Source organism: Netta rufina, assembly GCF_964035555.1.
Source record: "Netta rufina genome assembly, chromosome: 4".
NCBI classification, from domain to species: domain Eukaryota; kingdom Metazoa; phylum Chordata; class Aves; order Anseriformes; family Anatidae; genus Netta; species Netta rufina.
In genome coordinates, this window is record NC_140127.1 from 29,781,759 (window position 1) to 29,797,242 (window position 15,484).

The following is a 15,484-nucleotide window of genomic DNA, read 5'->3' on the forward strand; positions in this document are numbered from 1 at the left end:
CTTTGGCTGTACTCATTCATTGGCCTTTAGAGATCAGCTTACAGAATAAACACTAAACTTACCAACTATAAAAGCCAACAACTAAAATAAAACCCCAAGCTCAAAAATTACATTTTTCTGATGAAGAAGAACAAGTTTGATGGCATTTTGCTACTTTGTAATACTTACCAATATCATCATCTGTCCTGTCTATTGGGTCTTTCTCTAAGCAATCTCTAACAATATCTCTACTCATTAAAGGATCGGATGCTCTTTCAATGTCTTCTTCATCATCATCATCCTCAGAATCCACTGCTGTCTCTGGCAACCCACTGAGATCCATATCACCAGCTTCACTTTCTGTAGCCTAAATTAATGCATATAAACGATTAAAAAAAATGAAAGCATTCACATGCGTTCTTCACTGCTCTAGTTTCCTATTTAATATACATAAAAATGCTACCTAATCTGTCAAATGAATTTTTGTATTGCTTTTTTCTTCACATTTCTTTTTAAAACAACAAACCATTTATCAATGCCAAAACAATGTTAAACAAGGCATTTAACATGTTTCAATCAGCCATACATAAACAGGATTCAACATAAATTATTTAATTAGCAGGTCTTGGGGGAATTGTAGGCAGTTTATTCCAATAAATTGTTCCTTGAAATAGATCACTTATTTATTTTAATCAAAGTTAATTTAAAACATATTCTGTTCCCATCCCAACATTACATTTTCAGACACTTATGAATGCAATATTATCTTATGTTGGCAGTCTGGTGAAGTAAGCACTGCATCAAAGTGCTTCAAAAATTGTGTTCTCTCGGTAGCCTAAAACTGCCTGTTTTTTTTTGTTATAAAAAAATGAAACCATAATCCACATATAGCCTGAGGTTATTAGGACAACACCTAAAGGTACATTTTAATGATACTGTTTTAAGACTGAACATTTAGTAAATCCTACAAACACTTGTCTGTCATGGCTGATGAAGTTGCTCTTTCTTAGAACCTGATTTAATGCCACAGCAGCTGCCAAGGCTTAGCTATCATAAACTTTACGGAAATGCAAGATTCTAATGAAAGTTTTACAACATGGCTTGACAAATCAAGCTTCTCAGATGTTATATGAACACAAACAATGCATTCATGTCTACTTTAAATATCCTGAATAGGATAAACACAGCAACCAAAGCGTGTTCGATCGATCTGACTCACATAAATTGGTTTGAAAAAAAAAATAGGTCACCTTCCAAACACAGAGAAGGTAAGACAAATTATGTTTGTATTTCTATAGAATGATCTTCCCTACTTCTGCCTGACTAGATGTGGCTGACATCTGTTACTTTAATGCCATTATACATAGCCACCTTATGAATGACAGCATACAGCTGAAGATGGATCAGGTCAGCTAGTAGCATTCCTAAACACTTCTGCCCTACAGCACAACACAAGCTTTGTAATGGGGTCCTGTTAACATGAAAAGCATCCTACCAGCACCTACACAATATTCAAATTACTTTCACTTTGTTTTTAAAAAGAAAAAAGTGCCAAGCATTTCCTAAGCAGTGGAGAGAAGGCTGTTACTGTCACACAAACAATTCACAAAACATGAATACTGCTAGCAGTATTTTCATTAGTGGTCTTGCTGTGTTTAACATGCAAATTCCCTATGATATATGTGAAACAATTGCTCTAACTACTTGTACAAAATAGCTTTCATCAAATGAGACTGGTGGAAAAATTAGTGATGATGAGTCAGTAGACACATGGCTTATGACACTGTTCTGTCAGAATCATAAGTCTCCAACTGTGACAATTCCAGTGACTGTGTGACTAATTCATCAGTCCCTTCTGCAAACCTTCCTGTTATTAACGAACGCCCCTCCTACCTGCCCTGCAGAAGCCTTCTCAAAAGCCTGTTGGTAAGCTAAATGCACTTAGTCACACAGTGCCAACATAGAAGAAATATTTTGGAACCCAAGAAAATTCCACACACTGTGAAAAAACAAAACAAAACAAAACAAAAAAAACTGTTTTGTTTAAAAAAATTATTTGACTGTCTACTTTTAGTTTATTGCTTTAAGACAGAAACCCTCTCAAAAAAAATGACAACATTTTAAAAATAATTCCTATATAAACTAAATGCAATTTTGTGTTGTGTTTAGCAAACACCTTAAATATTGCAGCTAAAACCTACCAGTATTTCCTGAGAGACAATCACTGTTTACAGAGCTAGTTAGATCTTTTTGGCAACCATTGTCATTGATAGGAACAGTAATAGCTGCTTACTAGTTACAAAAAAAAAAAAAACAAAAACAAAAACAAACAAAAAAAAAAAAACCTGCAACACAAACTCAGAATTGAATGCAGTAATCCACAGAGCAGTAGTTACATTTATTAACTTTGGTCACCTTATCTTGTAAGAAAAAAAAAAATGTATTTCAAGCAACATGCAGTTATTACGTGAAAGTTAGCAAAAGAAGACTATGAAACCTTTCCATGTAGGCAATACACATTTTTAGTAAGAAAGAATAAAGCAGCTCATCTCACAAGGACATCTTCTCAGCTTATGCATGCAAAAAGTTTTGCACAAGTTTTGCTACATTCTGAAAAATAATTGGATGTGCCTTCACATTAGAAATGCACGCTAATTTATCTACAGAAACACTGGAAATGGCTTAGTTCTTTAGGCTTAATAGCATTAAATATGACATGAAGTGTTCAGGGTCCTAGTGCTGACTTCATTCCAAGCTAGGTCCACCTCTGTACTCTGCCATGGGTTAGAAAAATCAAGCACATCTGCACAGGAACCCTTATGGGAGCAATAGCCATGCATTTGTTTAAGACTACGGAAAAATCCTGATTAGCTCCTTTGAAGATAGGGGAATCTTTGTAAGCCTCAGCAGTAGAAAACCCAAAACATAGGATGAAAACCCTACAGGATTTGTCCATGGTCAATTACAAGGCTTAAAAATTTCCGAAGAATGTTTATCAAGGATACACCTCAGAAATTAGTGCTTTCATAAGTACATGCTGTGTTTGTTTCTTGGGTAATACTAGGTTTAGTTACATGTAATCTTTTTGGATTTATATGTGAAAAAGGCTAGTTGCAGCTTAAACTACAAGACACTGTCTCCCCAAAATCTGAATACCAGTTGTGAGGAAAATTTTCCTTCACAGTTGAAAAGATGCCATGAGAAATTTGCTGAAGCTTCAAATGAATCGCGTGACAGTGATAGCCTAGGATTTTATTTGTCACATCACCAACAAGAAAGTCAGGAAACTGACGTTTTCATTGAAGTGAAGAGTTAGTTGACATTCACAACCTAAGGAGACCTCCCCATTTTTAAGTAGTGTCTATAAGACTAATACTGAAGCAATATAAAAATGGTTGCTCCAATTGCTAATCGCCTCCAAGACCAAAATTACTTCCCAATTTGAGGGGTAGGAGCTAATTAAATAAATACAATGAAACAAGTACAAAAAGATGGAAAATAAAGGAGCACTGAGTACGTTTTCCTCAGTTAGCCATTAGCTCTGACTGATCCTTGAGGGGGAAAAAATCATAGTAAAAAAAGCAACTATTATTTTCATTAGACCACATCCTATCATTAGTAACCAGGGAGCAAAGACCAGAGTTGCAGAGCACAGGGAGGCCACGTCTCAGCCACCTCCTCTCCAGATGAGAGGACCCAAGTGCCCCACAGGACATGCCCTTTCATCTGCTTTGCCGCCTGGACACTTCCAAGGACCTTAACACTCTTTTCATATAGTGGAGCCCAGAATGACACACAGAATTCAAGGTGAGTCTGTACCCATGCTAAATACAGTGGGAGAATTGCCTCTTCTGACCACCTGGCTATGCTGTTTAACACACTCCCAAAGTGGGAAGATCTGGTCATTAGTATTTTCTTTTCTACACTGGTTTGGGGTGAAAGCTCCCAAATGATCCTGACAACACAGAAGAGAGGGAAGAAATAGGGGGAAAAAAGAGAGAAAAGAGAGAGAGAGAATTAATCACATTAAAATACTAGGAAATCAGTAGTTAAACAGAATTTTTAAAATACTTTTCCAACACCTTAGGAAACATTTTGAGGAAGAAATACATCCATTCTGAAGACTAAATGTCCCTCTGTGACTAAAACCACCACCTACAAAACAAAGAATCTACAAGCATGCAAGAGAAAATTACTGGAAAAAAAATTAAAGACAATTCTTGTGCAGATCAGAAATAGGTTCATCTGTGTTTGATGCAACTCTTCAAACTAGTTGATAAAACTGCCAAGCCCATCTCAAAAAAATCCACCTTTTTAAGGTTATCATCACTGTGGTTGAAGGCCAAAAAATAAACTGAAAAGGGGAAGTTAAGAATATTTATCAGCAAAAATCTTCTGTTTTTATTTCTTAAGCTGATATTGATAGAAAACACCAAGAACGCTGACACTGCGCCTTCAGTGAAGTCATTCGCAGAAATCCCACTAGTTTAAAAGTTTTTTTCCTGTCACTATATAGGCACAGTGGACCCAGCTTTTCCACAGCGAGAAATCACAGCTCAGGTTTTGTTTTACAGTATCTTTCAACTCACTGGGTAAAAGGTTACAATATCAATAAATTGCTACCAAATTGAAGCCATATAACTACTTATAATATGTATCTGTTTCTCATGTATTTATGATAATATATATTACATTCAATTACAACTATTGCAGACACAAATCTCACACAAATTTAAGTTTGTCAGATTTTTTTTTAACTGTACTGCAAATAGCGTGAATGCCCATGAAATCTCTAGAAGATGGACCTTTCTTTGAAGAGTTCTGCTATCAGACCCGTGAGAAAACAAAAGCTGACATCTTGAAAATTTCCCAGTGCTACCCGCATCCTGGGAGGGTCACTGAAAGGATGTTACCCACTTCCTTTACTGCTGGAAGCGTCTGGGGCAGACACGGGCGGGCATGTACGGCTGCCAGGAAGCCACCAGTCTAAGGACAGGATAAGGCAAAGAAAGGCTGGCAAAGGAAGGAGCTCAGGCAACACAATGCTTTCCCAAGAGAGGGAGGAGGAATAACACGCATTCAGAGACTTAAATCTCCCCACTCTCAAACCGGGCTCATCAGCTGGCAATAAACATGTCAGGGATAGGAAGCATTCAGGAGTGTATAGGAAGAGGTATATAACGAAACATGAGAAGCAGCAGTAAACGACTTGCTTTGCCAAGTCAACACAAGGCAGGAGCAAAGTATTGTTCTTGGCAGATACCAGCCCGCACGCAAGCAAACACTCAGCATCCCCTTCCTCTCCAGCCCCGTTACACAGTTAGCCAACGGTGAACTTATTCCCTAAAATAAAAGTTCTAACATTAACAACCTTACTGATGGGCACCTGACATTTATTTTTAGACTCGGGTGGATAACGACAAAGGATTATTTATTTTATCGCGGTAAATAATTCTTAGCCTAAAAGAAGTTCTTTCATGTGCAACATTTGACAAATTTAGTTACAGCATTAATATTTAAAAGGAAATATTCTCAGCTCAATGCTGAAAGCATCTGAAAATTCAGCTTCATGATTTATTCAAAAAATCTGAAAAGGCCATGAACATATTTTTCCTGCAAACAGCTGCTCTTACGGCTACAGGACTAAAACTTACTAGGATGCATAACATGACATATAATTTACTCTGACATTGACAGCAAAGATCCAGTTAATAGTATAATTTAAGAAATTTTTTTTTTTTTTTTTTTAATCTATCAAAAGGTAAGTTGGCAATTTTTCTGAATCATTCCTTTCCACTTAGACGTAATGAAGAGAAGTCCATTCTACTGAGTGGAAAGATGCCTTTAAATATGGAACAGAATTAGAACAACGATGATACTGAGCTTTGCCTAAGATCTATTAAAATTTAAGCAAAAAAAACAACGTAGGTGACTTTGTTATGGTTTATCATTTTTGAATAAACACTTGGGGGAGAATTAAAAGGTAAATAATTGTGAAAAGACTGATCCAAACTTTTTCAAAAAGTATTTCTGACTACTTAATCCCAGACTTGATCCTAGAACACTCAGATTACCGCTGTTTTATCTTGTCACTTTTTTCTTCTTGCAGTACAGCCTAACTTAACATTCCTACATTATATTGCTTTACAACTGAAACCGAAGTAAGAAATTAATGGTTTGTGACAATATGAGAAATTATAAAAAATGACAGCACTTGGTACTACAAAATTAATTTAGAATTAGAGAGTTTATGATTCCCAACTTTATAAATTCCTACAACTGAATTCATCAATTCAGGTGTGCTTTTGTTTTTTAAATAAAAACTTCAAGTATGGTCTAAAACAAAGCATTCTTCATTAAATGCTTGCAATACTTGATGTCTCTAGGGATACGGGTTATTTTAGTAATTACACTGACACTGTGCAATTACACAGATCTTAATACACCTGTGCCAAGAATTCTTTAAATGAGCAATTAACTGCAGATTAATTGAAGAAAGCAAAGTATTTTTTAAGCATGTGACATAGTATCCTAAATTTTTTTAATTAGACAAAAATTAAATTTTAAATATGAAAGTAAATATATTAAAGTAAATATTCCCCATGTAAATACTTCACAAAAATCACTAACTCTCTCTAAACACCAACCATACTGTTGATTTCATTACTGAAAAAAAAAAGAAAAAAAACACCTTACTACAGGAGATATACTCCAGATTGGTGACTCTAGAAGTATTTCTCTGAAGCTTCCCTATAGTATTTTTAATTTCCCAGGAACTCAGTGATCCTTCTTACAGTTATAAGGGTTTTCTACCAAAACTTTTTGTAAAAGTTTCAGCAACTTATCTAGAGATGAACTGTATGACTATAACCATCTAAATGCCACCTACAAGTGTCTCTCTAGAGGTACTTGGTATTTTTATGCTTAAGCATAAAATCTTTAGAATAAAAGGTATGAAAATCTATAGAAGACAAAGAACAAAGCTGATTTTACTTCTTCACCCTCACAGCATAAACATAAATCCTATCTCAAAGTAATCTTCTCTTCAGAAGAAATTTTGACAAATATACTTGACTGACATATGTTCTGCCTAAAGTGTTCAGTTACTTTGACATATTTTTTGCAAAAATAAGACTTTGCATTATTGCAATTATTATTTAAACTGAACGGAGACTTTTATTTCAAGCCTACCTCAGACTACAGGAAAGTCTCCAAGCTTATTCCTCTAAAACAGACTACATGTTACAAATATGCTCACAACTTAATTTGTATTTGTACAGATAATGCTTTTCCCATTATTTAAATGGATATATCTGTATTTTTTAAAGCATCTAAACCAAAATTTTTTCCTTTTCTAGTAAATAATACTTCAAGTAGAATTGTTCCTGTTAATTTTTTTTTTCAAAATCCTTTTGAGAAAAGAATGTTATTCTGAAAAAGTGAATCAAATCTAATTTAAATAAATTGCTATGGTTTCCTACCAGAGGACATTGCAAGAACTGAAAATACCAAGAGGAAGATCTAGACTTCCTCATATCATTATTTTTTATATATTCTTAAAATGTATTTAAAACAAGTACAACACCTCAAACGTTTTAGGCACCCCTGGGATATGTTTCACAGCAAGCTCTGCTCCAAATGAAGAGCACAGAACTTTGCAACAAGAAGCCCCCCAGCCGTGTGATAGCTTCCGAAATCTCACCAGTTCAAACTCCCCCATGTTTCCCAGGTAGCCAGGAGAAAAAGCACTACCAAGAGGCTAGTACCAGCTGTCTACAGGGTGAAGAAATCAGAATATACCCCTGAAGTCAGGCCAGCACAAGCTGCTCACTGAGTATTTTTTCTCCCAGACAGATGTGTGCCAGATTTGGAAGCCAATACATCTCAGAACTACAAAATACAGAACCAAGACAAACAAAAACAAAACAAAACAAAACAAAACAAAAAAAAAACACTCATTTGACAAAGTACTAAACCTATACTTTATACTTTTGAAAACCTGATCTCACTTTTTATCAGAATGCCCAGCTCAGGTCACTTATTGTCAACAGATCTCAAAGTCCTCTCAAAATAGCAGTAAACATCACAGCTGTTTCTCTGCAAATGAATGGCAAAGCACTCAGAAAGGTGAGGTGAGATGCTGGAGTCAGGGAACAAAGTCCCTTTGCCTCCTAAGTTCAGCCAGAAAGCTCTACTGAAGAGTCACACTGGCTTTCCATGCTTAAATTCAGGGCATTTTCTCTCCAAAAAGCCACAAAATACAAACAAAATACATGAAGTAGAAACCTGAAACGTTGCAAAAACACTACACCTCTGCACTGCTGACTTGTATGTGACAGACTAAGGAAACATATGTCATGTTACTGCACTGCAGATTACCTGCTGAGTTTTCAAACATCAGATCTAGTAAGAAGCAGATGCAACCCTGAAATTATCCTGATTCAAGCGAAAATTAGTTTTTTAAAATCTATCGATCACTTCTTCAGACAAGAAGTGACAATACACGGCAACACGGGCGTTGAGCTATTAACATCAGAACTGTTTGAAACGGCACCTCCCATCAGCATCCCTTGCAGTCTTACCTGGTAGATATCAGAAAGGCTGCTGCTTCCTGAATCACTAGTGATGCTACATCCTGAGTGACTAGATGAAACGTGGGTCACCTGTGGGTGGAGACTGTCAGTAAGGTGCAGCTTTGTGAAATCTGCAGGAAGCTATAGGTGGAGCAGAAAAAGCATCATTACAATTTGAGGTAGATACACAGCAAAATGAACTTAAATCATGTATGTCACTCTTTACTCTCTGCCAGCACCAACTACATCAAGAAAACCATTGGGGTTTGAGAATGCAGCATCAAAGTTTGAGTTTTCCAATTTTTTAGATTGGTGCAGAAGTCAGCAATATATCACTAAGTGTTGCAAATATAAGAAGAGATTAAAAAAAAAAACAACTGAGAACAAACACCAATGAAGCGATAACCCTTATGACAAATTCTTTAGTATCTTACTACACCGTTTGGGTAGAATTGAACTTCATATGAATATTGTGCTGCCTTCAATATCAATGGTTTCCTGTGGAGTAGGATTAACAGTGAGTAAAGTCACATAGTTACAGCAAATGCTGCTCTGGGTTTAGCTAACTCTTTTGCTTCTGAACTCAACAGGGTACTTTACAGACAAGTAAAACCCAAGGCACTGAACTATCCTTTATACTTTGAGCCAAATAACATGACGGCAAATAGGAAATGTGGGAAAACCGACACAACTGCAATGAACTGCAATCCTGAAATGAGTTTGCTCACGTGCTTCGCTGAGGAATGAAACAAGACACGACATTTGATCTTTTAACAATCATCCACCAAACATTTGTGACGTATTTTACTATTGCTTTATGCACTCAGGTCCCATCAAAATCTGTAAGAACTGTCAACGTTGCCAGGCTGTAGAAAGTGAACTTTGATAAAGGAAAATATTTGCTGTCTGAAACAATATTTAATTGCTATTTCAGGAGCAAAATACTCCTCTCCCCAAAAAGCTTGCATCCCACCACTATCTATCCTATATAAAAGGATGTTAAAGTATTGATTTTGGTGTGCAATAAATACTTCAATATTTGAAAAATTTTCTCCACTAATTTCTTTTTGCTTCAACTCAGACAAGGCAGATACAAACACACCTCAATTGAGAGTAAGAAGAATGCCATGTACAGGGTGTCCACCCACGTCAGTTTTTAATGCTACCTTGGTGCTACTACAATTTGCCCCGATGGAAATGAAAATAACTTTTTCAGCATTAAGACAGAATAGGTCAATCAGGATAAATGGTTAGACAAAAAGCCTGCTGAAGTCACAAATGCAACTGTGCTTGAGAAAACAACCAGCTCTACAGAGATGTACTGAATGATTTTGCTGCTGCTCGCCTGGCTTAAAGCTGCATATGGTACATGCCCTGGAAGAACCCTGACTTCAGCATTTGTGGTGAAAGTACAGCCAACTGGAAACCTCAGTCATATTTAGGCTGACTGGCATTTCCTATTCCAATACACCTAGAAAGGGTTTCTTCCTTACTGCAGTATGACTACAGAATTGACAGCAAATATGGCTACGCTTTGAAAAATTCTTACTTTTTTACCTGCAAGAGGAACTAAAACCAAGAACCAGACATTAAAAACCCTAAAAAGCTTCAGCTAGCCCAGAGCTAGATTTGATCTTCATATACCAATCAACAATGAAAGGGCAATTAACAAAAGCAATACTCTAATACTCTAAAATACTCTAATACTCTATATAAAGCCATTGATGCTGCCTCCAGAAAAAAATCTAATTATGTTCACCAGTGTTGTTGACCTATCAAAAGGAGAAAGCATAGGATGAAAAAAATGCATTAGTTATAATATCTGTTGACCTTGCTAGTTCCCTTTGCAATCTTTGAGTTTCAATCAGCACAAAACAGCAGAGTATTTAGTGATATCAGTATTTTTTTTTATTAGGATTCAAACCATTCTACAAATAAGTAGATTTCTAGTAGATTTTCTGCCTATAGGCAGAATGCATAGGAAGTAAATCATCACAGCTTTAGTAACGTGTTGATAAAAACTCCATTTACTTCTGAAAGTACAGTCTCCTAGAATTAAAGTAGTCTAGGGTTATTTCCGAGTAGAAATCTTATATATTATTTTAACATGCAGACAACAAGTCACCTATGATTTGCACGCCTAATGATAACTCACAGAGCAGATGCTGCCTAATATCCTGAAAGCTGTGTATTTTATCAAGTGGTAGCTGTTTCAGTCACAAATAAACATCACCTCCAAAGGGAGGTAACATGTCTACAGTCTTGAGCCCAGCCAAACACATTCATTTTTCACAGTGCCTTTCAAGTATCTCCAAGCCACTAACAATTGCATTTATTGTTAATCAATGCAATAACAATCCTTTAGAGCCTCACATCAAAGCAAACCCAGTTAGTATATTTAAAAAAAAAAAAAAGAAAAAAGAAAAAAGAAATCAAGCTATGTTTAATATAATGGTGGCACTTAGTGTTTTAAATGAACAGCAAGGATTTATATTTTGCTCCTACACAGGCGATTGGAAGAGGAGTTTCCACCACAAGTGATAATACACAAGGCAAATAAAAGCAAGCCTTCTGATTTTTATTTTTTTTTGGCTGTAGACAATCAGCTGAATGTCTGGTGACTACCAGTTTCAGAATAGCTCCTAAAGTCAAAGCCATGCTGCATGTGATGGGCTTGCCAAGTGGTGACAGCAGCAGATCAGAAGCAGGCATTTTACTTAGGGCAACCCAGCCAGTCACTTTGATCTTAATCAAATAGGACTATTCACAAGCAGGAAGCACATGCTCACATCTTTGCAGAATACTACATCTCTGTGCTATATGCCTGAAAGCGACATCCAACTCAACTGCCCTATCCTCAAATAAGTGAAGGTGAGAAGCTGTGAGACAAGAAATAAAACACAGTCAAAAGTTGAAACATCTAAATGGTGAGCTCGAGGAGCGCGTGAGAAATGCATGCATTTCTGTCTTGGCCGCATCCTGCTATTCAAAATATTTAATGCACATCATGGGAAAGAAGCAAAACACTGATGATAATGACAAATGCAGGCATCTAAATTTTCAACACAAGAGGCCACCCGTTTCCCTTGTGGAGGGCAATAATGTCAGGTAAACAGCTTCCAACAAGTTGTTCAAGAATAAAATGCAGCTTTCAACAGCCTGAGTAGTACCAGCAACCTGCACAAGGCTGTCTGGCTCAGACCAGGGTATTTGCACCTCATTTCTTACGTGCAGTGCGAAAAAGCACTGTTAGAAAATAACATCATGAAGCTCAGCTGTACATCCAGTGAAGAACTGGCTAGGAACATCAATCTGTGCTTTTGAAGACACAACATTTAACTGCACTACTATAGATCTATTTTCTGTGCTACCAAACATCACTTTATTGTGAAATTTGAGCACTCAGTGCTTGCATTCAACTCTCATTCCATTCAACAGCTTAAGACTGCCTTCAGCATTTAGTATCCCAGAAGAATAAAGGTTTTCTTGTAATGTTTTCAAGCACATAAAGGCTAGATAAAACATGTGCCTTATCCTCTGGATCACACGGTAATATTAGAAAATTTAAGGGCATACCGCTTCCCTCGGAGCATCAGCTGGGACAGACTGCAGACACCACTGATGGCACCAGAACCAAAGAGACAACTTTTTCTTCTGCATTTTTATGACCTGACAGCTAGGTTTACAGAGTCCTTCAGAGTAATAAAAGAAAATGCAACTTGTATGTTTTACGTAAAGAGCACCGTGATACCACAAAAGACTGAACTACAGCTTTGCCAAAGTCAGCAATATAGAGCATTTCTTAACTTTATTATTGAATACTCATAGTCACAGCATCAGAATGACCCAGCAGATGGAGTAAAAACATGGCAGGGTAATTTAGAAAAATAAACGCATGATTCATTCTTCAGTAAATGTAACTACAAAGCCTATTACATGGACACTATATTAAATAATTGAGAGTCATTAAAAGGACCAGATAACTGCCCTGATAACCTATTTCAAGGACAAACTGGGTAAATGAAAAACATTAAGGCTATATATGCCAAGACCTAAAAAGGTATAAGATAACAGGGGAAATAAATTCTTAGAACAGAGCATGAATCAATAAAATAGTTAACACCAAAGATCTAATCTTAATTTGGCAGAGGTCAAAACAGTATTTCGTGTGTGTACTTGTAGCTCTTGATAAGTGTGCACGTATACATGTACATGTTTAAACAGTTTATACACATGTAGAGGAATCTGGAGGAAAAACTGTGCATCTGGGAATTCCAAGCATTTACTTCTTGAAAGTCATAAAATAAATATAAACTTGAACCACTACATGAAACTTTCTTAAGCGCACAGAAGTACCTCCACTTTGAAAATACCTTATACCATATCATATATTCCTATATTAAAAGCAGCATTTTATTACTTCCACCCTCAAAGTGAGTCACCATTTTATGCATGCAAAGCTAACAATTATTTTGCTCTGAATATGTTCCTCCTATTTTAAGTACATCATGATTTTCTCCTACTCTCCAGCATGCCTTTCTGTATGACAGGAGGCAGTGACTACGTGCCACCGTGGGGACTGTGCTGGGCTCGTCCTCTTCCTCAGAGGATCACTTGAACTCCTTTGCATTCTGTCCAGCCTCTACTCAGGACGTCATTAGGTTTGCTCTACTAAACCAGTACATTAGAAAATGAGTATATCTTCAGAATATTTACTAGGGAGTATATCAAAGTCTTTAAGGTGTATATTAAGGGATATTTCTTTAATTTTTTTTTTTATATATATATATTTTTTTAGTGTGGTTACATGTGGAAAAAGTATACATGCAACAATGGGAAAGAAACATGAACGTATATATTTGAAGTACAAGAGGAACTCTGGTTAGAGAGTTCTACTACACCGCTCATTTTAGAGCAAACCCGTCAGTAAGCATTTTATAAGCAAGGTCTTCCACTGAATGCCATTCAGCACTTTATGAAAGATTTACAAAGCCTGCACAGTGGCTGGCTGAAGAACATCCACAGAAATATGAAATTTGAGAACAATGGCGTAACATTGTTTTAAGCAATTCCCAATGAACAGATCTATAGGCAATAATGTGCCACTGCATGGTAGACATAGGACTACACAAAATGCCACGTTTATGACATGCTTCCAATTTCTGAAATTGAAGAAACATAAACACTGATTCTTCAGCCTCTAAATATATGCCTCTCAGCACTTACTTGTAGAACCTGCTTTCTAATAATGTAATAAAAAATACTGTAATACTATGAAAGATGTTCTGTTTCTTGTAACCTCGTACTATTACTAGAAACATCTTGTACTTGCTTATTAATGAAAGAATGTAATAAATGTCATATTATGAAAATACAAGAAATACTATGCCTTAAATCTTCCCCATTTTTCCTTATTCAAGATTAAAATTTTGAAGTTATCTTGTACTAGAATAGCCTAGATTTCAAACCCTGCATACTTCAGTATCCCATCAAGTCATTAACATCTCATTTCACTACTTTATGTAACTGTTTATTTTTCTATTAAACATCTGTAAATTTGTTTATGGTTTTTAATGATATACTCAGATTTACAATATTTAATGACTAAAGGAAGAAATATTACTACTAATGGCGGGCATTCATCAGTGCGCTATTTATGTGCTATTTCAACATAATTCACTTCCTAACCAAGAGAGACATCAAGGAAAAGATTTTTATGGTTCAGTGATTTAAAACACAGCAGTCAATTTAAGTAATTACAGAATAATAAAGTAACTTCTATTGATTCTGCCTAAAGACATGATGCAGGCTGACATGGCCAGCACAGAGTTAAATTTAAAAGAAAAGTTTAAGCTATTCACAGCTGAAATTAGGATGCGATTCCCATGGAAGCAGGATTCCCTTTATGTAGAGGTGGGATGGCAAACATTTATTATTATATATATCAATATAGTATTGATGTTTTCTTTGTAAACTTCAGCAAGAGAAGAGTTAAGTGCTAAAAACAGATGAAAAAACCTTCCACCTTAAATTATGCATTCTGTACGTAATTACTTTATGCAAAAGTATCTCACATATTTTAAATCTACTTATTTTCCTCAATCAAATAGACACCTTCGTGTGAAACACTGACTCAAAGCTCACAAAGACCTACTCTTAAAAACATTTTTCATCTTGATTACAACACAAGACAAACCCCGTTCTGGAAATACTGCATTCGTGCAATCTGTTTAGCAGATTGTTTATATACAAAGCCCACAGTAGAATTTCTCTAACAACAACAAAAAGCAAAGCAGCGTAATGAGGATTTTTCAGGCAAGCTCCTCATACTTCTCCTGCACTCATAATTCATTACAGGTACTCCCCCATAAAACTATTTGGAGGCTTAAACCAATGCAATGTGACACACTGGTCTTGGGCAGAGAGAGCAAGCGAGACATAGCGTGTGGGTGAACTTCATTTTGTTCCCCTTACAAAACACACAATGCCTGCCACTTCATGTACATCTCATAGCTCTCGGCAGCTAATCCTATGAGCATTTAATGCATTGAACATAATTATCCTTTGCTTGAAGGACTATTGACTTCTGCACAGGGACAGAGGTGGTGAAATGTAAATGGGTATTTGGGGAACAGAGAAAAGCTGTCAGGGAAAACACTTTTCAAAGGAAAAGTATGAAATGCATCACTGACACACACCCATTCTTCTGTAACTTAACCTCATCTGTTGTAGAACTAACTCTGTTGCTCTGTTAGTATTTGCCTTTTTTTTTGTTTTGGACAGCATTTGTGCAACAGATCCAATATAGTGTTTTATATTCAAGCTTCTTTTTCAGGAAACTTGGCATAAGCATTGTTCCTTCAGCAAACACAAATGTATTGGCAACAACTCAATATTTTAAAAAAAAAAAAAAAAAAAAAAAAAAGTATCAT

General features: G+C 36.1%; 1 protein-coding gene across 6 annotated transcripts in view; it reads right to left on the reverse strand.

Moving 5' to 3' along the window:
• The window catches only part of RAPGEF2 (Rap guanine nucleotide exchange factor 2), a 180,842-nt gene that overhangs the window by 37,303 nt on the left and 128,055 nt on the right, over positions 1 to 15,484 (reverse strand). For all 6 annotated transcript variants that reach the window (XM_084286452.1, XM_084286451.1, XM_084286449.1 and 3 more), the window contains 2 exons: positions 8,562 to 8,693; positions 169 to 346 (listed from right to left, as the gene is read on the reverse strand). In XM_084286452.1, the coding sequence (XP_084142578.1) occupies positions 169 to 346; positions 8,562 to 8,693 (310 nt within the window). The remainder of the gene's footprint in view (positions 1 to 168; positions 347 to 8,561; positions 8,694 to 15,484) is intronic.